At 39.3% G+C, this 27790-nt stretch overlaps 1 protein-coding gene across 1 annotated transcript; it reads right to left on the minus strand.

The window, feature by feature from the left end:
- Window positions 1-27790, minus strand: kiz (kizuna centrosomal protein). Its single transcript, XM_059353988.1, has 15 exons — window positions 27657-27790; window positions 27080-27142; window positions 26413-26575; window positions 25026-25100; window positions 23101-23716; window positions 22768-23017; window positions 18833-18952; window positions 17962-18126; window positions 16174-16324; window positions 14047-14203; window positions 13530-13592; window positions 12016-12105; window positions 10675-10744; window positions 1737-1783; window positions 1-294 (listed from the first exon to the last, which is right to left on the minus strand). The coding sequence occupies exons 1-15, from the start codon at window positions 27734-27736 to the stop codon at window positions 200-202; spliced, it is 2205 nt and encodes a 734-aa protein (XP_059209971.1). The 5' UTR covers window positions 27737-27790; the 3' UTR covers window positions 1-199.

Raw genomic sequence — 27790 nt, forward strand, 5'->3', positions numbered from 1 at the left:
TTAACATCAGAGTGTTGGACAACTCTTCACATACTTTACCCAGCGTGAGAGCTGTCAACTTTATTATTTGTTTTTACGATACAGTGTGCATATGATTTACAATGCAGACCACTAAAATAATGGTCAGGGGGTGAATTACTGCCTGAAATTTTCGCAGTGATATAATGTAGTGCATTTAAAAAATATCTGCGGGGAAATATCAGTCACAGAAGTCATCAATGTCATTGTTGAAAGGTTGAGGACGTAAGGCTGCTTCGATCTCTGAGTCGCTATCATCCGATTCGTTCCAGAAAGCTATAAAAAGAGGTAAGAAAGATGTGATTAGAGCAAAATGTTTACACTTTCATGCTTTACACGAGGTGTAACCTTTTACATCTTTTACATAATTTCTTTATTCAGTCAGCTCGACATTCTCTTTATAAGCATTCTGAGGGTTGAAAGCACTGAAGCTGAAGATTACCTTGATTACACAATGAAAATCATAACATTCTACCTTTGATACAGTTTATTATGTGTTACATATATGTTGTTTTCACTCTCGTCACAAGTGATTAGATCACAGCTGTAAAAAGCTAAATACAGATCTGGGTTTACCACCCAAAAGTACACATACACATATTAACGTCTTTATTGTTTACTAATTTAGTATCTCCATCTAAAGATATGTGACGTCTTTTTAGTGAAAAGAGCAGTGGAGCAAAAAATTGCAACTTATGAAGAACCGAGATGCAATCTGAAATGCTACAACCCCCATTCCAAAAAAGTTGGGACGCTGCATAACACATAACTAATAACAGAATGACTGTATATAATTTGTGTATATAATTACAAAAAACCCAAAGTTTATCTTGTCTTTGTACTATATTTGATTGAATTTGACTTGCAAATCATTTAATTCTGCTTTTATTATGATGTATTATTATTATTATTATTATTTATTATTATTATTATTATCACAGCATCCCAATATTTTCCAGGTTAAATATTCATTATTGAAAAAAAATATATAAATGTCATAGCAACTACACGACTGATATGTATTGGAGGCCGATATTGGCATCTACTGGTACTGGAATATATGTTGTTCGATATTTTCAAATATGAAACAAAACTGCAGATTATATAATGCAGAAAACTGTGTTTGAGGTGATTTAGAAATGGTGTCATAAAACTTTTTTTAAATTTCATCTTCGTTTAAATGGTTAGCAAATGACTAATACTGAAGATACAGCACTCATGATAGTTTATTTTATTTTATAAATCTTTATTTACTTAGTTTCCTTTCTAAAATAACTTCTTAAATAATAATATAAACAGTATCGGTCTCAGAAAACCCACATAAGTCAGCTCCAATAGCAAAGACACTTGACTGGCTCCTTCCCATTAGAATCAACAACAATTTTTCAGCAGTTGTTTAAGATTTGATCAGCGATGTAAAAACACACAGTAGTCCTAAAGTGGTACTTTAAAAAAAGAGCTTTATGTTATTTGTAAGAGGGGTTTTAGAGTTATGGTTGCTGACAACATAAATCCTAGAATTCAGTCAACCTTGATTTGGCTTCAAGGTCTATTTTTTCATTTACACATCCTCAAAAAGGCATAGCTGCAGAAAATTAATCAAACATTTAGGGTCCTTCTGAGGCTCAAAACTTACAAACATTTCAAATTTCCACAATTAAACCTGTAATTAACCTTTTTTTGACATGTGCAATTGAAATGTCTTTGTCTATCCTCACCTTTGGACTGCAGAATAGAATAAGCCTTTGAGTTAGTCTTCTCTTTCCTGGAAACACAAAGACAGTTATTAGCCATGTAAAGTTATTACCTTGGGCTTCCTTTGATAGAGAGACGCTATTTTACTCCAAAAATAGCTTAAAAAAAGAAATAGGAAAAAGGCAGACAGACACTGCAGCAAAGGGAACTTCCTTGACTCCTGTTCTAATTGTGCCAAAGGACTTCCACAAGGCCCTCTTTATTCAAAAATAGTCCAAAGACAGGGTTGCCAGGTTCCCATAGCTCTGGTGATATCGCTATGTAAATGTGTGACCTCCGAAAAGGCTTTGATCTACCTCGATGCATATGCAATAAGGCCCCCCGTTCCACTTTTAAAGGCCTCCTCTTTAATTTACATCATCACAGAGCCCATTGAGAACCCCACAATATAGCCTCATCATCTCCCAGGTTAGCATACATATCCATATGGTTTCATTTGTTTGGACCTTCTATATCAGTGCTTTGTTGACGATTTCCTTGGAAATAGGAAGGGTGAAAAAAAGATGCAGAGTTTTTAAGCAGATGAGAAAAAAAACTGTTGTGGTGTGTTCCTCCATCTGCATCAATTCAAACCCATGACCTCTCTGATTGTCATCCTCTCAATCACCCTCATCTCTTCATCTCCGCTAAGTCCTGGCACATGTGACTGTACATTGAGTGTAAGGACCAAATGACGCTCCAATTGCTATCTTCCAAAATATATATTGCTGCTTTGCACCACTTAAGGTCGGATGCAGAGAAAAAGATGCAACACCCATTCCTAACTGTGAACAGATTGCTTGGTGCTGAAAGCAATACACCATACAGCCAGTATCATCATTAGAAAATAACCTTTATATTCATACGCTGATAGCAGGACTTCCTGCAAGACATTTGGATGATTCTTGCATCTATTCAGAAGGCAACCTCAGACGTTTAAAATGCTAGCGACAAAGTTAAGAAAGCAGTGCCAAAAAAATTAAAAGAAAGCAAAGACACAATATATAATACTATAATGAAATTTTAGTGAGAGTCGGGCAGATGGTAAATATTTTTCTGTGCAGCTGATTTTGAATCCAAAATTATGGTAGGTACTGTGTTTGGTTTGCAATATTTTATGTTTATGAACAGCATGAGCTTTTTACTTGGCAGGACATTCCGTACTGACCATACTAGACTGACAGATGGCCATATACAAACTTATTTCAAGGAAAGAAGATCATATCAGTTATGTACTCAGGGTTGAGAAGTAACAGGATTCCAGTAACATGGCATTGGTAAAAGGGATTACTTTAACTCCACCAAGCAGGTTAGGTTTTTGGCTTGCTTGTTTGTTTGTCAGCAAGAATAAATCAAAACTTGTGGCCTGATTTTGATGAAACTTGGTGGAAGGGTGTAGCATGGACCAAGGGAGAACCCAATACATTTTTAGAGCTGATACGAATCATGGTCCGGATAAACAAATTGGTTTTCACTTTCCCTTGAGTCCTTTGTCTTTATTTGAACAGATTTCCCATTGACATTTTTTTGTGCAACAATTTGTGTTCAGTGCATGACAATGGCAGAAAAGCTGCACAGCCAGAAGAGTCAGGAATGTGCTTTTTTAATGGAAATTTAATGGAACAAATGGAAAAATCATACCCAGACATATAAGCTCAGCAAGATGATTCTGAAGTAATATAATTTAGTAAACTAAAAGTAATCCAAAGTATTGAGAATATATTAGTAATCGAATTGGATGCATTAAGAATTTAATTTTAGGACATGTATTCATTATGGAAAACGATTTAATATTAACCCTTCAAACACTGCATGTACTCGTTTTTGTGACTGTACCATTGGAAATAATACCAGACATATTAATGCTGAAGTGTTTCAATTAACAGTTACAAATGCAAGTTTTGGAAGGTGATGACAAAACTAACAAGAATTTCTGCCTCACTGTTGTTTGCCTCCACAAACCAGTCAAGTTGTAATTTACATCAATGTGTGTCCAGACTCATATGCAGCCATGACAGTAAACCATGCTTCAAACATGGATGCTGCTGCAAAGACGATCAACAAGTTGTATGAATTCTAAAACATGGATGCTTTACAACCTGGTAGCTCAGAATATCTACACAATCACAGCAGTTTTAAAGTGGGCACGCAAGATTAATGTCACCAATTCAGTATCCGATCAGATGTGGTCACAATCTCCCCTTCTGTTCGTGAGTTATGGCATTGAATAATGGCCAGAAAAGTGTTTTGCAGAATATTATGATGCCACAATGAAGTTAACCTTCTGAATATAAAATTTCATCACTTCACCATTTTATCCTATTTGGCATTTGTGTGTTATAATAAGTGTATGATTTTTTTTTTGAGCTGTGGTTAAAACATGTAATTTTTGAGGTCACAGTAACTCTGACCTTTGACCCCCAAAATGTAATCCATTCATCTTTTATTCTGAGTGGACCTTTTTGCCAAATTTGAAGAAATTCTGACAGATCTGACAATTGGACATACGCCCTATGGCACACAAGTCATGATATGGTTTTGGAACAAGCTGTGGGTTGACAGTAAGGAATATATATATGTATCTATGTGTATCTACATAAAAAGGAAAAGACAGCCACCTGTTATCCACATTCATCTTTTTAAACTGAATAAGAGATAAAGAAGAGACGCTGAAGCACAGCTAAACCACAAGGACTACTGCATCCATTTACAACTGTTAGGCAACAGATCTCCAGCAGACTCTGCAGCAGCAAAAATACAGCAATAATCTATACGATTGCTTCCTCTCCTTTGCCACAATAATAGCTGTTACGGAGAGTAAATTGGGCTTTTCTTTTCTTGAACTTCCCCCCGGGGATGGGAATGGTCTATCAGCTGTTCCACTTCAGTGAGGGACAGGACTGATTTCAAGACAGGGCTATTACCATAGAGAGCCCAGTCTGGATCTGACCCCACCAATCTAATATTCCGTTTCCATAAACATTTATGCCAGTTCATCTTCTGCTGAGTTTCCCTTAATTGAGGCAATGATCTGAATATGTAAGACTGGGCTGGCCAGTGTTTTACAAGCTGTGGTAGACAGAGGTGAATGTAATGTGTAAAATGATGCAAATTACAGCTATTGTAATGTCCTCTTTTTCCCCAATGTCTCGCTCGTTCTCTGTCTCTGGCCTTTACCATTCATATTGTTGTTTATCTCGTGTTTTAACAGTTTCTGTGTCTGCTGTGCACCACGACTACTTTCCCAATTGTATGATGAGTTTCACTCACGTTACACAATTGGAGTTTGGTGTCAGTGTGTTTCCTTAATCAAACCTCTGTCGTTATTTCAATTTACACCACACTTTTTTGTTTTTTTGTTTTTTTAGGAGTCGAGTTAAAGCTCCTGAATTTACATATTTTGACATTTTCAAATCAGGTTGTGAAAAGACATCATATGCGAGCTAGTAATGCAGTGCTATACAATGTGCAAACACCAATTATATTAATAAAGACAAGGAGAACCAGTTAACAAATATCAGAGGCACATTGTGCACAAAATGATAAATTTGGCACCTTTGGTCAAGAATTAGGACTGGCTGTCTGTCTGGATATCAGATTTTCACTTCATGATTATTGTGGCCAAAATAATTCACAATGGTAATATTAGCATGGTACCTATAGACATGCATCTTTAATTTTGTCTATTGTGTGTTTTGTTTTTGGAAAATTAATTTAACTCAAAATACATGTGTCGGGAGGTGGAGACCCACTATTCCAAAAAAGTTGGGATGTTGTTGAAAAAGGGAAATAAAACAGAATGTGATCATTTGCTAATCTTGACATAAATTCAATTGAAAACCGTACAAAGACAATATATTTTGTGTTGAAACTTATTTATTTTTCTAAGTATACATGCATTCTGTTTTTATTTACGTTTTACATAGCATTCCAACTTTTTTGGAATCAGGGTAGTACATAATGAAGCGAGAACAGAACGCTAGATTATTTTCATGATATTATCATACGTGTAATATTAATATGATGCCAATATTTCACTGTTTTCAACAAGAGGGAAAAGGTGTTTTTTTTAAGATTAATACAATGTTTACTGCTGGAATCCAACACACTCTGATGTAAGTCCTTTTGGGAGTATTCTCAGCATTTTTAGAATCTGTCTTTTTTTTTGTTCTTTGCTGCATTTTGCTTTGTTTGCCCCTGAGAGCAGCCTCCAGATTCTGCTTTACCAAATCTATTGTGATATTTCTAGGTATCTCTACAGTGGAAGAAATAAACAACTACTACTGAAGATTTCTAAACTGTGTCAAGACAGACCTGTTCAGCTGAAACAACATGCCGGATTAAACATTTTAAAGTACTATATTTAAAGTGGCAGAGAAATTCAGACACGTAAAAAGCTGCAATTGCACATCTGAACTCATGAATGTTCATTTTATGAGAATCTGTCCAGTGTTTAGAGTTATACGTTGGCAAAAGTAGCACAAGGACAAACATCCTCATATAGAACCAAATGTTCTTTTAAACATCAGTCTAAGACTCGGATGTGTTTCTTGAAGTCACTGAATACTTGTCATTCTACAGTCACATTAGGGAATGTGAGGACTGTCAGAGAAAATAATGCTTACCAAGCATTTAACGTAGCCTTGCACACACAGATAGCGAGAAAACTGCTTTTATTTACCCTGGCTTTTTTTAAGCTCCTGCCACCCACACACAAATGCTAATAGCACAATAGCACTTTTGCACAGCGGTGCTTGTCTAAAGGTAAAGGGAGACCCATCACCTCATCATTCCCATCAACTCCTACTCCCATCCCAGCTATGACCCCGCAGAAACATTGTTTAGGCTCCGTTTAGATGTACTCTAACAGGCCTGAATGGTAGCAGGATATAGCGCTCAGTGGGGGCAAACAGTGAGAGGCAACTGTGAGTGCAGTGTGAGTGGGCACTCTCTAACATGTGAGTGCTCTCTGCTGGCAACGAGTAAGTACTGCAGCTCAGAGGATTGTATTGTATTGGGGCCAGTGATTTCAGCACAGCGCGCTCTCCTCCTGACTGGTGGCAGTCTAGTGGAGACGGCCAGTGCAAGGGATGGCTGAAGGACACATCATTCATCTCATGTTCCTTTTTTTGTTGTGAACCATGACCTATGTGAGGGGAGACTAACAGTTAGTGTCCAACACACACACATTTCTGTCATAAGGCAGACGGTGCACTTGTGAATATAACAGACACCCAGTGTTTCCTGAAACACATTGTACAGCATGCTCCTTTTTTATGTTTTTTCATTTTCATTATGATCATTATTATGTAATTTTTTTTGTTCCTTATTTCCGATTATTATTATTATTATTATGAACCCAGATTCCCAAAAAGTTGTGATGCTGTGTTAAACTGAAATGAAAAAAAGGAATGCATCACGTTTGAGTATTTTTTGTCTTTGCAATGAATTCAACTGAATTTAGGTTGCAAAGGATTTGCATATCTTGCATTCTGTTCAACATCATTCATTTTTTGAGGAATCAGGGTTGAAGCACTGTTATTTCATTTTCATGAGTACATCCATTCTTGAAAACAATATTCAGAAGGTGGCGAAGACTTAACCTTATTTATTAGGTCTACTTAAGACTTTTTTTTCTCTTACGGAACTATTTATTTTTGTGTTGAAATTGTACCATATGTTCCTCCAAGATATATTTGTCGAAGAAAGGAAAAAATTGATTTAGTCTACTTGCATTCTTTGACTTCCATCCGTGCTTTAATAAAACACATATTTTACAAAAGCAAATACATTTTTTTGTTAAAACAAACACAGAAAGTGTTACCTAATCTTTATCAAGGCCAGTCTGGCATCCTTTACTAGTTTGAGGTCGCTGATGTAGGACAGTGACCTCCTCTGGTTGGACCCTCAAAATGCTGCCTTCCTCTAAAGTCACTGTCTTGTTTGTCCTGTTCTGGCCTGGTTGTTATCGTATTATCTCGTCTAACCTGAAGGAGATCAATTTATATATCAAAGATGTAACATAGGGAGAAAAAAAGTCATAGTCGGTTCCAAATTTGCTGTCTGTTTTTGAGATGACATTTTCTAAATTCAAAGTGCTGACTTGATGCTGCCACATACTCGATCTACTTCTCATTATTGTCTGTAAACATTTTTTACACGTGTTTCCCTTCATTCACTGTTGGATATCAGAACAGGAATACATCTTTCACTACCTCTTTGTCCGTTACTGCCTCTCTGTCTCCCTCTATCTCCCGCTCTCTCTCTTTCTATGCCCCCCTCCCCTCCGGTCCTTTCTCTCAGCTCATGTCCCTCTCACCCTTCCATCCCTCCTCCCAGTGAGCTGTCAGAGATCCACACACATCGCCTCCCTATGAGAGAGAGAGAGCTTCTGATTTTGACATTCTGAGTGATTTGAGGTCGAATGCTTGAGCACATCCTGTTGTCCAAGGCAAAGCTGTAAACCACTAATTGTTGAGTCAAGGTTTTTGTCAAGCAGGCACTAGGCACAACAATCATCACACCGGCTGATGGCTGGAGGATTTTGTTTTGTGTGTGTGTGTGCGTATGTGCATATGTGTTCAAGCATTTTTTAGGATCTAAAACGAGGGCGGGGCAGGGGGGAGGAAGGGGTGGGATAAAAAGGTATTAAAAAACCCCAAATAAAAATAAGAAAGGAGTGGCATCTGAAATGCCTACAGTAGAAAGGAGCACAATGATTCTTTGCACGAGAGGAAGCAGTGGCATGCACTCGCATACAAAGGGGAACAAGTGGTCTTTACATGGAGTGCAGCTGCTTATTAAGACTCACTCCTTCGTGCATTATTCCTTTCATCCTCACTCAACCACAAAGTGATTTTACTTTGCCACTCACAAAGACAGCAAAAGATTTCTAATGGACAAATCAGTCGCTTCCCCACGAGTTATAATACAATAAACAGCACATTCTATAAAAGTATCTGACTGAAAAACACTGTGTGGGAGAGAGCAAGGGAGAGAGGGAGAGAGAGAAAAAAAGAATATGAAAGACCTCAATTCTCTCCAACGCCATAATAGTGAAATGAGCACATATAAATGTGTTAAGAGTATCTCTTTGCATCTTGTATAGACTGCATGTATTTAATCTGTAAAGCTTATTAAGGCCCTAGTCATTGCTATGCAAAGCAGCACCCAGTGCTTTTCTCTCGCTTTTCAGCCGAGTGCAGTGTTTGGCCAATAGGACTGGCCCCCCGCCTCTCATTCTGCATTCATAACATGCAACATTTGCACAATGTATCTCTCAAAGGCCCTGAATAGAAGGCCTTAATACTCATGTAAACAACTGCAAACCAATTACTTAATGAATCGGGCCCACACATAATGAGGAGCCTCACAAAGGGCTATAAATGCATTTTTTGCACCAAAGCCTCTGCTTTAAACTACAATCCCTCTGCTGTAGTCTAGGCTTAACTGGCAAATCATAATTATTGTCTAAGACAACAGAGAGGAAGCCATTTTTGTATTTTGAGTCCAGCTCCATCCTCCTTTTGATGTCACTCATCAGCTCGCTGACAAAATAAAGCAAATAATTAACAAGAAGGGTGGAGAGGAGGAGGGAGGGAGGGGGGAGGGAAAATACAGGAAGACAGAGGGGAAGAGGGGCAAATAGATGGAGAAAGGGCGAGAGCGAGAGAGAGACACACAGAGAGAAAGGAGAGAAGCAGGGCAAGAGCATGCTGCAGTGTTATGCTTCTGCTTAAGTGCAGGGCTTCCAGACCACTTGTGGAAGCAATAAAGCGCAAGAAGTGACTGTGGTAAGTAGAATGCTTAAATCTAAGCGTCCAGGAGAACCAAAGAAAGACAGGGGAAATTGTTGTATGACCAAATAAAGTATCATGGTAACTGGTAGCTCTGGATGCAACTTCCTTATTGAGATTACAGTGCTAGGCATACATAACTAGCAATTTGTCCAATTTTGCTCATGTACACAACTTGTGCCTCATCACTGCTCGTGACGTTCTCCGTTTCTGTCAATTTTTTTTGTTCTGCAAATTTTGTTTAATCACATATATTGCGGGCTTCCCATGCACATTAATAGCAAGAGGACAGGCACCATCTGAGAGGGTCTGGGCCCGAAATTGGCTCATGTTTATTAAAGAGGGTGGTCAGTAGGGCTGGCAGTGGCAGACATCAGCAGCTATGAGGACCACAATAGAGCCAGCCCATTAGGCCCTTCCCTGGGCTAATAGGCAGACTGGGAGCGCCTGCTTGCCAGGCCAGGGAGATACAGACTTCAGCCCTTGTGTCAGCGTGGTGCCCAGTAATCACATGAAATCAGAGAAGATTATTCCTCATAACGTTTACCCAGCCATTACTACAGCCCAAATGGGTTCGCAGTGAAGAGGTGCTCTGAGGACCCGACACGCAATTGCAGATTTGATGAAGTCGTGTTGATATTCAAATGCAACCGTGATGGCGTTAGCTTCCACCAAGCTATTTATCATTAGATCTTCTTTTCCAACCCACTTAGGGCTCTGATTTGAGCAGCCTAAATGCCTTTCAAGGGTGAAAAATGAAAGGACATTTGTCCTTGTCAACACTTGAGTCTCCTTCTTCCAAAACAGTTGTCCCTGATTCTCTTCTTGACATGATATGTTTGCCTTCTGACAACAAGCCTGAAGACAGTGAGATTATGACTTCAATTTATTTCTGTGGTAGCCGTTTTGTTTTTGATTTCTAAAAAAATGGCTGAATCCAGCAAACAGTGAGTGAGAGGGGCTTTGGGGGCCTTTTGTCTTTGTAAGCGAGTTAATGGGTGGCGCCCCCTTGATCTTATGGAAATGAACAGGGAATTATGAGAGCGGCCATGCAAATGTACATCAACCACTTTGGTGTCTGGTGGCCCATTTCCTGTGGCCCGTTGAATAATAACAATGTTCTTACCGAGGGTAAGGGTCTTGATGTGAGGAGCGTTTGGCCCTCCCCAGGTCCTCTTCATGGCCATGATTTATTCCTTAAAAGAGCAAACAGGGCCAGATGAAACCATTTGATTTGGACATCTCATCACAAGCTTATCAACAATGCATATTAATATAGAAACTTATGGTCAAACTTATGAGAGGCTAATCCTGGCTATCTCAACCATGGGGACTCTTGATATGTGCACATGGTCATGTGAGAATTCTGATATAAATATTATATGCTTACGTCTATTATTAGGCCTTACAAAATAACTATTGTGACTTATTAAGCTCTGCAAAACTTTCCGTTGTCATGTCTCTATATTGTACGATATTGTCTGTTATGTTTGCATGTGTGTACATAAGAATGTCAAATATTTTTGCCAAAATGATGGTATAAAAACAGCATTAGTGTCTGTTTTAAAGATTCACCATGGGCGGGGCTCAGGCACTGCCACACATACATACACACCTGTAAACATACACATAATTAAAAGTTCATTGCTCTTTGAACTGGGGCATTATGTGTTATTATATTATACTATAATTATATTATTAAGTGATGTTAAATGGTATTGAACATAGTATTATAAAGACAAGAATTTTGTTTATTGTTACAGGCCTATCTATAATTACTTAAAAAATAGATTATGTGACAAAATTAGGGTGGAGAAAATTTGGACCTATAGCTTCGACTGCCATTTAGATTTAACATCTATGTAGACAACAATTTTAATAAATAGAGTAAAATTCAAGCACTTTAAATGTACATAAACTAAAAAAAAACAGCCAAACTAGTTGCAGCTACTCCAAATACAACTGCAAAAAATGACGTTTACAAAATTAATTCATACCCCCAGTAATCAATGTATTTTGGCATTACAAACAAATATTTTAACTCTGATTGTATTTTGTTGTTGTTTTTGTTTTGATCATGATTATTTATGCTTGCTAATTCCCGGACAAGGGTATCAACAAACAAACTAAGCTCAGTTAGCCATTAGCTAGCTTTGCTCATCATCAGCAGTGTGAGATGCCAGGAGACAACAAACAAATATGTAATATATAAGATAAGATTGTTTCATTTAAAAATATTACAATAGTTTTGATTAACTTGAGTGTGTAGATGAAACACAAAATTACATTGAAAATGAAGCCTTTTTTAACAGACTATTTAAATTCAAAACCAAATGGTTAAAATCAAGAATTTTCTAAACTTCTAAAGCCTTGGTGATCCCTGAAATATGTTCTCTCTGTGTTGTGACAACATTTGGCCAGTGTCTAGTGTTGACTAATGCTTCGACACCAGTTGCTTGCTACTTACCTGAGAGGCCATCGTCGTCGTCCTCTTCTTCAGAACTCTGCAGCCTTTCCTGCATGGCTGATTGTTTAAGTAACTGATATGCTTTTGTCTCTGTTGAGGAACACACACACACACACACACACACACACACACACACACACACACACACACACACACACACACACACAAGCACACACACGCACACACACGCACACACACAAGCACACACACACACACACACACACACACACACACACACACACGTCAAATATTTGCTTAAAACCCAGGTTTCCAACTTTCAGAGGTTTCTGTGTTTGATGAGACAACACGCTTCAGTAGCTGAGTCTTTTGGTCTCACTGCTGAACAGAGTGACTGAAAACACTGCTCAATCAGCTAAGCTGTTGATTCTATCCTACAGTATGTAGCAACAGTTTCCATGAGACAGCAATCAGCATCTCGCATTATCTCAGCATCCCCTACCAGGAAGCCAATGATTGATTTTCTGTTTTAAAAACACTCGTAATTACTTTCCGGCACACTAAAGTAGGTATCATATTTGAGAGGAGCAAAGAGACTGTGCCTGCACAAAATCAACAAAGCAGAAGTACATAATAAAAGGGATGTTACCTCAATTATGTTGTTAAAACACACATATCAAAGGATACAGCAAAGTTGTGATCTTGTGTGGCCAAGTCCGAACTTTGTTTGTTTTTTCAAAATAAAAGTACCACTTTTAATCATGTTCTAAAAACCTATGATGTGCACACTGCTATTCCACCCACAGCACTTCATACAGGCTTCGCTTTTACATGTCGCCATAAAAAACCCCCATTATGTATACAGACGAGTATGTCTTGGCAATTACTATCAGTTCCAAGGTCATGGTATTTGATTGTGACATTGATGTTGTCCACCACAGCAAACCCCTTTCCTTGCAAAATCTTTTGTCATGTTTTTTTCCCTTTATTCTTTTTACTGGTGATGGCTCTTTTGATTAAGTGTAGCGATTTGGAAACTGGACTCATTTTGCTGGCTGTGCACCTTAGGGATGCAGACACATGAAACGCCCTGTAGGAAATCTGATAGCCAAGGGTAATATAGGATTGCTTTACATTTCAGAGGTGCGGCTCAGGGATGGGCACACCAACTGCTTCCAGGATGCCTTCACATCTAGTATTTTTCAAGTCCAGCCTTTCCAGAGCATTGTTTAGAAGATAATGAGAACCGATGACAGATCTCTTGCGCTTCCCACCCCGGCGCCCTGACAATTAAAGCAGCTGCATTATGCGGAGCCTGCGAATTATCAATTTTGCCAGAATGCCTCAGACCAGGCTGAAAACATAGCTAGTGTTTTCTCGGAGATAATTAGAGAGAACTAGCACAGCTCTTCAGGTGGGACTTTGACCCTGGATTCACCTTGATCATCCTGCCTCAGCCATTGCGTAAAAGAGCCCATTATTCACTGCAGTGGGAAGAAAACAAACCACAACATAAGGACAGTGTGAATGCTGGGGCACCGGCGATGCCTTTTTACCTCTAATAGGAACACTTTCCACAGGGCTTTCGTCCTGGCTGTCCTCTTCAGTACTTTGTAGTTCTGTAAGAAAGGGAAGCGCATAGTGAGAAGCAGTGGCAGGGAGGAAGGGACTCTAAGGATAGAAATGGGAATGGGGGGTCTTTCTTTAGCACTGAATAGAAGCCTGTAGGAAAACTGGGCTGTGAGGGATTAATAAAAAAGCTCTATGGTGAAATTGATTTCTTTCATAAAAGCAAAGTTTTAGTTCTCTGCAGAGGTGGTTAGCAGCAGTCTACATCTGTTCCTGTTAATGGTCTTGTTTTATATAACTGTGCAAAGACAGACTTATCTCAATGTTGAATGTTCTGTGAGAATCTACTGGCAACTATAACAAAACTCTTGCCAAGGGGGGAGTTTTTGATTGTTAGAAAATGCAGCCATTCATCTGCAACAAATAACCAAAATCAAGCATTCAAATATTATATTCTAATTATAAATACACACACTTATTTCAATACCAATAATATTTAGTAACCTTGGATCTGTTGCTTCTGTACTGGCCTGGCGGGCTTCACATCACCGTCAGCCAGGAGAGAAGGAGGACCACACGAAGAAGACAAGTCACTCTCGCCCTCCGCTGAGGGGCACTCCTCACTGGACCGGGACACAAGTGTCCTCAGCAGCACTTTGGCCTGTGAGCAGCACAAATTAAAACCACACTCTTAATTGTTCCCATTTTGTGAAGGAAGTGTCAAATTGAACTCTCACCGATTAGGCAAGTCATTTACTTTGGCCATGGCTGCTCGCACAGAGGTGCAGCAGTGTTCAAACGCCAAGAGAAAATAACTTCAAATTCTCTCACTCGTTTAACTAAAAAAAGATTATTTCGCACACTTTCGCTCCCGCTCTCCCTCTCAATCACACTTTTTTTCCCTCTCTTCTCATCCATGAGATTAGAGAAGCACCTAAAGAATGCAATCACCCTGGCGTTAATGTGCAACACGTTCCAGATATCTTCCCTCTTGGCTGAGAGAATTGAGACAAACTGCTCTCTTCCTCCCTCTCCAGCTCATTTTTTATCTCGGGGGAGATGAGGATACACAATTAAGAGGAGCTGTTCCGGGAGATGAGGAGCAGGGAGATGCCACACACCGATTTCCTTTCTCTCCTTTTTCCCTCCCCCATATCAAATCCTGCCATCATCATCTCTCTTTTGTGATCAAAGACTGCCTCTCAGCCTCAGATGGCCATTTGCAACTTTTAATGAGCACTAATAGGGAGGGGATGATCAGGAGGATTTTGACAGTGACAAACTTTAAGTACATTGTAAGTTGTTATCAGTAGGTCGCAGTGAAGATTGACAATGTACATGCTTTCATTTTCTTCGAGGGGAAGAGAGGCAAACACATGCCAATCTGAGCTTGCCACTTGGTATTTGATGTTGCTGCACAATAAAAACTGTCTTGATCCTTGTCCCCGATATCCTTCTTTGTTCTTTTTTTAGATTTAGTCAAATGTACCGTGGGTTGAGGGCTCTTGCAGACCCACTGCATTTTAAATATCAATGAATGCAACTGTTAGCACTTGAATATTCAAAGGGCCTCTTTGAGTGTGTGCATGCGAGCTGCATGCTCCCATTTGTCAGAGTAGCCAGGCTGTGTGGCATTACGTGAATGGAAATTTCTGTTTGCTCTTGTGTGGGGAGAGTAAGCTGTTGTATGAGAGGATAGAAAGAGAGAAAGAGAGAGAAATAAAGATAGAGAAGGAGAAATAGAGTTAGGAAGGGAGAAATAGATGGAGTAGATGGAGTGAGAGAGATAAAGGGGGAGAAAGATTTTCACTCAGGCTTTTCCTGATGCACTTGGACACAATGATGTAGATGGCAGTGCCTCTCTTCCTTTTGTCGGTTCATATTTTCAAGAGGCTCTACAGTCTCCCTCTTTGCCTCTCTCATAGCGTCAGGGACACTGGAGCAAGTTTTCCAAGCCACAAGAACCCCCGCAAGATGAGTCCACAAAAATTAATAACATAAAAAAACCTTCATGTATATATGACCACTCCTGTGGATGCATTTCCTGAAAAAGCAAGATCCCTCACAAATCTCTTGACATTATCTTTGGGTTTTAAGTGTGAATATTAATTGTAATTTCTGTCTTTGTTTTATTAAGCATGATCTGCACAAGGTCAATGAGTGGCATATTTAAAATAATCTTGTCCGTTGTGGAGAAATAGCTCCCTCGTTCAATGGGACCCAGCTGATGGCTATACTTTTGGCTAATGCCAAATTAAAAGCAAGTGTTTCTCAGATGAATACGCCACATGAGATGAAAGAAGCCAAGCAGGGGCTGTAATTTGCGATTAGCGCATGGGTCAGGGTTCCCCTTCTGTCTAGGTCAACGTGTGGAGCAATCTGATGAGTCGGCAGCCAGGGCTTGGTTTCAAACGCCAGACACAAAGAGGGCACTCAGCACAAACTACAGCTAAAAAAACACGCAAAGAAACAAAAACACTAACCTTTTTGAAAAAAGGAGAGAAAAAAAGAGAAGGCATTCTACTCCTGCAGTCATATGTGTGTTAATGTCAGCTTGCTTTTGGAAGTGAATGCAAGTGTTTGACCTCCTATTTGTGTGTGTAGTGGCAGTGTATGTGCCTCCTACGCTACCTGGTGGCTGTAGGTGGCATGGCGCTCCAGCAGCAGTGGCGTGAACAGCTGGACCAAATGCTCAGTGCTGAGGACACGGCGCTCCTTCAGCAGAAGGGCGTGCTTGAACCAGCGATCCCACAGCCGAGCGGCATCAGGAGGGAGGCTGGTGCTGCGGTGAGGGTGGGGGAGGTGGGAGAGAAAGAGAGGCTTTCTTATTGAATACACAGTGGGACATCTGTAAATAAGCTACAATTATACCTCTTACAGTAAAAGAGTCTTCTGATTATTTAAAAAAAAAATGAGATCCCTTTCAAGTTTGACCATAATGTGAAGAAATTAAATACATTTATCACACTTTTCACACCATCTTTAGAAGATAGATATGATTAATGAATTCCAGTTAACTCTGAATAGACACAGACTGCAATATAGCACCTGGTTTAAAACTAGATAAAAGGTCAAAGAGCTAACAGGCATCTCCACAGGAAAGAGAGGGACACTGCTAGATGTGTTTCTCTGGATTGAGTACATAGCAGAGAAGGTCTCAGTGAAATCAATAGAGTAGTGAAGCAGAGCATGGATTTGGCTCAGAGTATAACTACTCATTATCCAAAGGACTGGAAGTCACAGATAGGGCATTTTAATTTACTCATGACATTCACCCGTGCAGTGTTACCGCACGAGGTGACACCAAAGATGACCTTTACATTTGTGGACAAGGGAGACCGTATCGAATGGTAGCGTGCAATATCTCAGCGACTGTTGTAAGTGCGTGCCCTCTCCCCCACTGTCTGGTGCAAAAAATAAAATAAAAAAAATGCACAGACAGCTATCTGCTCTTTGTCTGAAAAGTGGAATTCACTTTTACTGTAAGTCTGTTCTCTATGAAAAGAAAAGAAAGGTCTATTGAACTCTGTAGCTTTTAGAACTTTGATATTTGTGCTCTGAATTACTCTATTATAGGACTCCTTATTAGGGAAGTTGAAATGTCGTTTTCAACACAAAACACACACTATACCACACTATATTTAATCATATAACTATACGCCTGATAACAAAAAAGGTGGGACGTTGTCTAAAATGCGAATAAAACAAATTTGCGAGTTATTTGTGACATATATTCAATTTTATATTTTATGTAAAATAATAAAGTTTTGTTTTTTTAAATATACACTCAAGTTTTATTCATTTTTTACCTAATGTTCCCAATATGTCCCAAAGTTCAAGGTTTTAGTTTTTTTCCTGGTATCTCTAAAGCTGCAGTTTGTTACAAATGTAACATAATGCAAAGTCCAAAAGTTAAAAAAACTAAAACAAAAAACGCAACTTGACCAGTACAGCTTTACACAAATTATCAGGGTTTGTACAGCTTTTCAAGAGAAACATTCAAGCACTTTCAAGGTACCTAAACCAAACATTTCCGGATTGTAGCCTTTATAATCATATATAAATCTAACAATTTAATTGTATATTTTGATCATGATTATTTAATGCCTACTAATTTCCATAGTAATCAATAGAGGACTCATGTAGCTATTAGCTAGCTTAGCTTGTCTGGTGTGGGACACCAGGAGACGACAAAAAAATGACGACAAGGTTGTTTCATTCCAAATATTAAAATATGTTTGTTTGTATTTTTTACATTTCTGACTATGTAAATTATTTAGTCAATTACATTTTTAAGACTTTGTACAAACCCTGCATTGTGATTTTTGTGTTTGTTTCATTTATCTGGAAAAAAAGAAGCACAATTAAACACAAGAACAGAATAAAAACAAACACTAACATGAGTCCAGGAGGCCTTACCTTATTTCATTAGGCTCAGTGCTGGACTGGTGAGCACTCACTAGATCCTGTGGTAGCAGGCAGCCCTTTGCTGTGCTCCATGACAACCTCTGAAGCTCATGAAGGATGACTGCTCCACATGCTTTAAGGTCCTCGTCATTCAAGCCCGCTCCACCGTTACAAAGGCTGTCCAATATATAGAGAGCAGTCAGCTATTGCCATGGAGCCCTGAGCTCAACCCGCGGGTCAGGAGCACATGGAGGACATCCAACAGCTGTTAACACTTCACACTCACACACGGTATATACAAGAATGATCATTCACATCAATGCACATACACACTTGCTGTCATAATATCAAAGCAAGACTAAACATTACACTGAGGGTCATGATGACACAAGATGGCCACTCTCTTTACTGTTGAAGATGTTGTTGATATCTTTTACAACACTTATGTTTGCATGGATGGGGATAAACAGGGTTTAAAAAGAGCGAGAAAGCTTTCATTTGCCAGACATTTATCCGTACTTTACAACAAGAACTCCAATTATGGTAAATTAATCATGCTATGAAATATAAAAGGCTTATGAAAAATAAGCCTAGTCTAATGAAACGCATTCTCCATCCTCCATCTCCCTGACTCCCAATAACAATTCAGCAGGGCGGTTACTATAACAATCCCATGTGTTTGAAAACCCCTCAGAAATAAAGACGTGTGCATGTTGGTGATGACACTTCATCTAAAGTGAGAGCCCTTGGCAGAAGGATAATATGTTTTCCTCGTCTACACAAACTGCTCCATGGCCGTTAAATAAATATACACAGCTTTTAATTTAGACAGGGAGGGATAAGATTGTACAATCGGAGGACAGACAGGAAGGGTATACTGTACCTGATAATTCTCTTGAGCTGTCTTCCATCAATCGATGAATCCTCGTACAAACCGGTCCTTTCACCATGGAGTCGGCCTTCTACGTGGTCTAGCAGATTAAAGAGTCCTTCCTGGGAGAGACTAAATACACATAACCCATTAATGTGGTGACAGGAAATACAAATGGAGGAGGCCAAATGATCAATAGGCCTGCTTTTTGTAAAAATAATAAATAAATAAATAAAAAGTGCAATTTCATTCAAAAAATCTGTGATGTGTTTTTCCAGGCTGTTTCCTTGAGGTACTCAAGGACTGCTCGAGGAATCTGATCCTTGGAAAGGCACCAACAAAAAACAGGACTTCAACAGTTCAATTGTGTCTTTAGATGGTGCCACAGGTTGTATGGGAAGGGTTTGTCGAATTATAGGCCTACTGTTGAAGTAAGGCTCATGTCTATTATGCATTCTAAAAACACTTATAAGCACTCATACATATTCATAATGCATAATAACAGTAATCATAGCACAGTATTTGCATTTTATAAGGTAATGTTTTTGCATGCCTATAATTCATATAATAAACATATTTATGATGCTTTTTCAGATTCGGAGTAGCCTCACCCCACACATTATGATGCATTATAAATGATTATAATGCATTACACATTTACATACATATATATATATATATATATATATATATATATATATATATATATATATATATATATAAAATGCATGTAAATGCTTATAATGCATTACAAAAAACCCCAATATAATATATTACAACTTTGAGAATTATAATACACTGTGAAAAAGTCTGTCTGTCACCAGCAATTATGAGGTATTATGATACTTGACCTTAAAACCTATTATAAAGTGCTTTATAATGCTTGATGATTATTGCTATAAAGCATTATGAATATTTATGAGTGTTTATAACAACAGTTATACTGTGCTATGAGCAGATTATAATGCATTATCGGTATGTAATAATGGATTGTAGAGATGGGCATCGTAAAAAGTGGTACCAAACTTTAAATCGGCTTTAAATAGGAATAGGAAAATACACTTTATTATGAATATGTAATGGTTATTATAATAATAAACACATTCTTACAACTCTGCAACATTACCACTCACATTAACAAATGTAAGGCAAAAGGTTCCCAAAAAAAAGGGGCCTTGAGATGATTTCTTTTGGTGAGAGATTTACACTTTAATCTGGTCCTGTGTGCGGCTGCAAAATGAGAAATGGATGCCTAATGCATGTGGATATTGGGAATCCATCTCTTTCTTGCGCATTAAGCTCTGGGTGGCCCTCATTGAATTCTCCCATGAAACCCCAAGCCGAGAGATCCTGAGCCCCCCTACATAAAAGGGGCCAAAAAAGAATTTATGACAATCTGTAATGGGCTCCTGGGTTAGGGGTCAGCAAACAATTGCTCCCTCTTTTTTGCAGGTTGTTTCCTGGTAACATCCTGATTAAGCTGGCAGCTTGAATTATATCCATGACATTCTGTAGTGTGCAATCCGTCTGTGCTAAGTCCTCTTCAGTGTGGCTGAAGTAGCATAGGCAAAAGCTCTATCTTTTTTTTTTTTCCTCTCTCCCTTATCGTCAGCGTAGGCCTTGAAATAGTCATCTTTCTCTTTCCACTTTATTTGTCAATGCTCTTCAAAAAGAGACCTTTAGAGAGGGAGAAAGTGAATTAGTTTGTGTTTTTCCGCAAACCTCTCTCTCTCTCTCTCATTGTATTGTTGCCAGCTTTCATGTCAAGGTCTCCAACCTCACTTTAGATGCTGCCGTTGTCCGCGTGTCGACATCATCAGGAGCCTATTGTTAGCTAGAAGGGAGAGGTCAGCCTCTCTGCAGCGATATTGCTCTACAGTGTACAGTACTGGCTCCGGTGTGATTTAACACACGGAATGGTCTCTCCGTTGAGTGATTGGTGTCACAGGAATCTCGCCATGCTGGCACAGACAGCAAATATAACACACAAAGGAATGGACAAATATGTAATAACAACGCTCTGAGCACAGGGATTGCCTGACTAAATATGGAATGTGTCCCACCACGCTGAGCACGCAGTTAACAAACTACTGTGTGACAACTTCACTAAAACAAAGCCTGAATGACATTGCAAAGCATTTTCATTATTCCTAAGCCTATACAATTTATATTCTACTTCGATTTTTAAGAACTCAGAGGGTATGGCACGCTGTCACCGAAGAGGCAGAACCATCATGCAGTTCAGGGACGACATATTTGAGAGCAGGACACAGTGAGGCCATTATGATGAGTCTCGAAGAAAAAACCTGGAGGATATTTCAGTCGTATACCCTCACTCACCCCAGCCATGCTGGAGGAGAAATATAATGGGATAATCTAATGAATTGCCCAGGCTTGTTTTTCCTGACTGTGAGCTGAATGGAGGGAGCGATATAAACTCTAACCTTAAGAGAGAGAGAGAGAGACAGAGAGAGAGAGACAGAGAGAGAGACAGGGAGAGGATAGAGCCTGGATGCTCTCTGAGCTTTACATCAAAGCCTCTGGTTTTCTCCTCATACACAGAAGCCCTCCGTGTTAACAATGAAAGCTGCAGCCCCCACCATCGTCTCCCCGGCACAGGCTAACTGCAGTTCCTCTTGAGGTCACACTATAAACAGTATAGTAGACCACACAGAAACACAGTCATGCACAAACAAACATGCTCAGAAAGAAAATAAAATCATTCTTCTTTTGATACATTTTTACCTAATTTTATAAAAAAATACACTAGGTCATGTCCAGAAATAATGTGTCTATTTTGGAGAACATTGTGAGCTCATGTGCAACTGGGTAATTAATCTGCAAAAATGAAGCCTTTAATAGTAAACCAGCATGACCCAAGGACAGGTACAACAGAAAAATTAAACACAGAGACTGTCCGTGAGAATACAATAAATAAAAAGTTTTCCTCTTCTTTTTCAAGAGCATAAGAGGTCCTGTTCATAAAATACTGTACATGTTGTAGGGAAAATGCAGGGGCTCTGGGCACAAACATTCACATGGGATTTTCTGTGGCTCTAACCCCATCCAAAATGATCCTTCAACTCAGAGGCCATCATCACGCTAAGGATTTGTGGCTGTAAGTGCTGTCCACATGCCCACCCTCCAGAACACTCTATGGTGCCACAAATTTCCTCCTCCACTGGGGACTTCCTGAGGTCTCTCAAGCAGAAAATTGCTCTGTTACAGCATTATCTTGGATTATGGCAATATTGTTGGTGACAGGTCCTGAGCTCTCCCTATAAGATGCATCACTGCCACCACCGCAGCTGCCGCTGAGCTACAGAGAGCATGGCAGGCATGGACCGTGACTCCCACAATCCTCTCTGTCAGCCTCTGATGTGATGGTGGCAAGGACTGTACCCTGTCTTCACCCGCTCCTATCATTAACAGCCCTCTGTGGTTCAGCATGGCTATGCAGAACATTCTCCTTTCTCAGCTTGCTTAGCCTCAAATCTTGGGGAGGGGCGACTGCATTGTGTAGGTTTTAAGAAGTGTGTTGGCATAAAGCATTCAAAATGTTAGTGTTTTTCCCCACTTTGAAAATTTCCAGAAAACAAAGGACTAGGGATGCACCAAAATCAGATCGGATATCTGGTCGAGAAATACCTAGGATAGGATTGGGTATCAGTGACAAAAGGGGTCAATCTATTCAATCCAAAACTCCAATACTCCTATTATTACTAATTTTAATAATAAATAACAATTTGGTAAATGTATATCTATGTATTTATTACATTTTGTTTTTAAAAAAGTTAGGAAAGCAATGTTTAAGTCAAGCCTGATGTTGACTTATACATAAGAGAATGCCTAGTAATTAAACACTGTTATTATATCGGTAGTCTGTATCAGTCGATACCCAAAGTTCAGTGCATCTCTTCAAAGTACAGAAGTCATACATACTGTACCTTTCCAAGGTCACCACTGGAGCTGATGCTGAGTGTGGTGTGTTTCTGGACACATCAGAGTGAAGGGATGATTCAGGACTGCGTTGATTGTGATCATCACTCCCTGCAGAAGTGGCATTCCTCTCAGGTGCCACACCCTCTACTAGATCCTCTTCCAGCTCAGATTGTGTCAGAGAAATGGACAGGTCACTAGCAGTGCTCTCTGACAGCTGCACATCAGAGCTCGGTGTGCTGACGCTCTCACGTCTACCTGAATGTAAACACATTTAAGATTTTAGTTAGGCTAATTTTAAAGATATCACAAGTTAATAAGCAAGGAAAAGCATTGCAAACCTGGTATTTGTTGAGCTTCTTCCCCAAAAGTGGTTTCAGGCATGAAATGGCTGAGACTTCTCTCTCCATCTTCCATTATGGGTGGCTGATTAGCTTCCTCTCTGGAGTCAGTGGGTTCTGCAGGGGAATTCCTAGCCTTCATGAGTCTACTGCTGCTGGGAGACAGATTCTTCTCAGGCCCCGTCAAGGTCACCAGAGGTGAAGGTTCTTGTTCATCATCACTTCCAAAAGGCACATTGCCAGCTGCGCCTGTTAAGGCGAGAACAGATGGGAGCACCGCCATCGTTCTTTCATGTTTGTCACTCAAATTACAGCCGTCAGGGGAATCGTTTGAGCCTGAAATGTCATCTGATAAATGTGCTCGGTTGCTGGCGGCATCCTCTCCGCCAACTCTGAAGTCCTTCAAAAGGCCACTTGGTAGACGTTCGCGGGAGTGCATGCTGCGATTGGGTGAACGATGCAATGCTTGGTGTGAGTGTACACTTGTGTTGCCAGCTTCAGCGTCAGACCCTCTGGAGGTCTGGCGGCCCATAAAAATGACTGCTGGTGGTTGTGTAAAATCCCGAGTTGGGTGAGAGAGGGAGCTGTCCTGGTGCTGTCTATACACAGCTTCAACCTGCAAAAATGGGGAAAAGTCATGACATAGAGTCTTTTTTGGCAACACAACTTTCCACTACCTCAGAAAAATGTAATATAATAATAATTTAAATAAATATAATTCTTGAAAGATTTCTTGCTAAGAATGAATATGCCTTTTTAAAAGAAATTCATCTCAAGTGTGTTAACTATCCAGTTTACAAATTTGAATAAGTGTAGCTTGTTTAGGCCAAGGTCAGAATTCTTTTCACAGCATCTTTCACAAGAATGTCTCAGGATCAATGTTTTAACTTTTCATCTTATTAGAAATCCTTTAGACAAGTTTCGATTCATGTCTGCAATGTCACCAAGGGGGGGAGAGGGGGGGGGAGTGAAGCAAAAAAGCCTCCCTCCAAACATAATAACAAAAAGCATGGCTTCTGTTTCTTTTCTGATAAGCGTCTTAAATACCAAACAGTTAGCTGCTTAATAACATTCACTGTAAACCATGCAGCCTGCCCAGCAGATCCACAAAGTAGGTAAAAAAAGAGGAAAAGTTAATTTCTTGGCTGAGTGATTCCATCGGTAGCTGCAGGGCAAAGTAGAAAGTGTTTCACTAAAGTAGCAATTGATTCTTCTATCAATCTGCGGCACGCGTGTGCTCTTCCAAGGAATGTATTAAATATGAAAATCATATCCCGTTATCATCTGTCTCCAGCTTTCAGCCCGGTAAGCTTCCCTTAATGAATGCTGCAGCCTGAGGGACATGCACACTGCCAGCCAATGGCTTGTATGCATAATGGAGTGACGGTACCATTTTGCTCATTACAATATCGACAGGCTGACGGGGGTTTTGCACACAGTTACAAGTGACTGCTCTAGACAGCATGCTCCAAGTTATTATGAGATGTCTTAGACATTTCATCTAAAAGAGCTTTAACTGCTTTAAGTGAAGGGAGAAAGCAGCTATGGACTTGAACTACATCGCTTGTACAGATGCACCAGCTAGGATTAGACACCTGTGCTATTACAGATACACAGTTTAAATGTAGACTCCTCGACAGATTTACCAGGCATAATGTCTACTTTCCTTTGTTATTCTAAACCTGAAAAACACAGCTTGATAGAACTGAGATTTGCATAAACCTTGTAAACATTTCAAAAAAGGAAGATCCAACATAAAAAAAAACAAGTGCCGTTTTTCAAGCATAAAAAAAATGTGTAAACACACACAACAGGGGTCGCAGAATACATAGTAGATGTGATATGTAAAGTACATCATGTACAAATATGTTACTTCTTATTACTATGCTAGTAGTTATACATTCTGTCGCACATATTTGCATTACCTTTGTTGTGTCAATCCCTTTCTTCATATTCTTCTTTGCTTCCATAAATCTGGAAATCTTTTTTAAAAAGTCAGCCTGTAAGAAATGTAATGATACACAAAGATAAGAGCAGAAAAATGACTTGTCATAATATTTAACTGACACATGACGGACAAACTGACACTGCAGGCAAACACAAGTTATCGTTCGTTTTAATGCCATCTTAGTATTGTTGAATATTATCTGCATTTGGTGCAAAAGCAGAAGGTATGAAAGCAAAAGTGACAACGTCAAGCATCAGTCAATCACAGTCAGTCACATCAGGTTTTCCCAAGTGAGTGTCCTCTGTGTAGCTGCTGACACCGTTTAACATTTATCTGACCGGCCAGACTAACTGCCTTAATCCCAACTCCAATTATAAAAACCTAATGGCCATTTTAAGGGCACTTGGATTAGCTCAAACATGCCAGACCTTTTAATCAAAACAATGGCAGTTTATAGAGGCAGACCATTTAAAAGAAAGCTTTCATAATTTGTCATTTAATCACTCTTGTATTTGAATGTTTTTCACAACAAAAAATAACGATTACCTTAAAATTGTCATAAATGCATGCACCTCTGTATGTGTTTGTGTAACTTCACTTTCCTCACTCTCCACTGAGGATTTATGGTTTTCATTGCGCCAGAAAAATCAGGGCAACTTTACACAATGGAAACAAAGAACAACAGGACAACCAAAATAACAACAAACATGCAGGACTCATAAAGCATCAAGAGGAAATAAACCAACTGCTTGAGGGGAGAGAATGACTAAACCTCTGGAGCACTTCAGAGTCTCTATATTGGGCAATTAACTCAGCGAGTCATAATTAGCCAATTTTGTTAATTTGATATTAAGCTGTCAAGCACTGTCGTTGAGTTTTAAGTGATAATCTGACTGGCTCATTGTTTTCTCCCTCGTTCATTTGCTTGTCGTGATAAATTGCACAGTTTGAGTGTTTACTATTGTCACATCAAGCAATTGAAGCAAATTTTTCTACTCTGTGTTAAAATTACAGCATGGCATTAAGGCAAATCAAATGTGTATCAACATGCTATAATAACAAATACACTATCTATTATATTGCATGGTTTATTGTTCTTGCTGTAAGTCATAGTATTTTTTGTAACCTGTTAGAAAAAGGATTTTTTCAAAACACACATTATTCGAAATATGATTATTGAATTTATTAAAATATTTTAGAAAAAAGTACAATTATCTAAACCTGGATAAACCTGAGTGGGCAGGGTGTTTGTTCAGATTTCTCTTAATAAAACTCTATAATAAGAAAAACTACTCCACTGAACAAATTAATTTGTGTGTGTGTGTGTGTGTGTGTGTGTGTGTGTGTGTGTGTGTGTGTTATACCTTTTGTTGTTGCAGGGGGCCATGGTCAGGACTATATTCCTTCATGCTAATTTCTATGCACTCCACATCTCTCAGAAGCTCAAGGTTTCTCATTTTCGCTCGTGCTTCCCTGTCGCAGATTTCCTTGAGATAACTGCGCAGTTTGGAACACTTTATCTGTGAGCTGAAGGCAGTGGAGAACTATTATTCCAAAGAAATATTATCTAGGAGCATTGTCAAAAAATAAGAGCTAGACTTTCCATAAAGAAAAGGTTAAGCACAATATGGTTTAAATTTAAATCTTATTCTCAACTCTCCTATCAGCTGTTTTGACCTGGCATGTTAATATTTATGAGAATCAATTTACAATGAAAACAGGCTGTTCAGCCTACATCCAAAGGTGCTTGTGGCACACTTGAGTAATGTGGTGATATTCAGATGAATATGAAATGAAAAACATTCATTATACAGGCGCATTTGTCGTTCATATATAAATATATATAATTATACACACATATATGTAATTTGCTAATTAAATTAAATACAAAATACCGACTTATATACACTAAGTTATCTCTAATAAAATATTTCACATATCAAAGTTACAGCTTAGTACAAAAGTAAAGGTAAAAGAAAAAACAGGGTAAAGTTATCTCTTTCAAGATATACAGTAATCTCTACAACTTACATTCTTTTATCAGATCTGGAGTAAGTAAATAGTTCCCTCTCCAGCTCCTGCCTCCGTTTCTCCCTGCAAACACAAATCAGGGGAACTGTCACCCGCAGAGACCGGTGCAGCATCTTCGTGGTTTGCTAGGCTAATCGATGGCTAATTAGCAACAATATTAACGGTACTTGCACATTTACTCATTAACCAACTGTATGCTGATGTTGACATGCGAGTTAACTACATAATATACAGGCGTATGATAATGTTGATGCTACAAGAACAGGAGCATTGCCATTAGTGGAACAGTTGCTAATATGCGTACGCTAACGTTTCACCGTTTTGTTAGCTTCCCATTAAAACTACATAAACAACCACATTACTGCTTTTAGCTGAAGGTAGAGTCCGAACTAAACAAGCTAACGTTAGGTATATGGCATCTCCGTCTCCCCTGACTTCACTGGTTAGCTAAGTAGCTAGCCTGTCATGTCTCTGTGCCAAGCGGCAGGAGGAAGATACCGAGCGGCGAAATGACAACTCGAGTCCGCGGTCTGCACCAGGCCGTGTCCCGATAACCCCCCAAAAAGAAAACCCTCACCTCTTATGCATGCTTTGTTGAATCGATGTCATCTTTTCATAATACTGGTCCTCACTGCGAGCCATGCTCGCCATTTTCATCCGCTTTGGCGCTACTGTAGAGCCGAGACGAGGCGGAGGAGGAGGAGGAGGACT

The sequence above is a fragment of the Centropristis striata genome, chromosome 16 (assembly GCF_030273125.1).
Source record: "Centropristis striata isolate RG_2023a ecotype Rhode Island chromosome 16, C.striata_1.0, whole genome shotgun sequence".
NCBI classification, from domain to species: Eukaryota; Metazoa; Chordata; class Actinopteri; order Perciformes; family Serranidae; genus Centropristis; species Centropristis striata.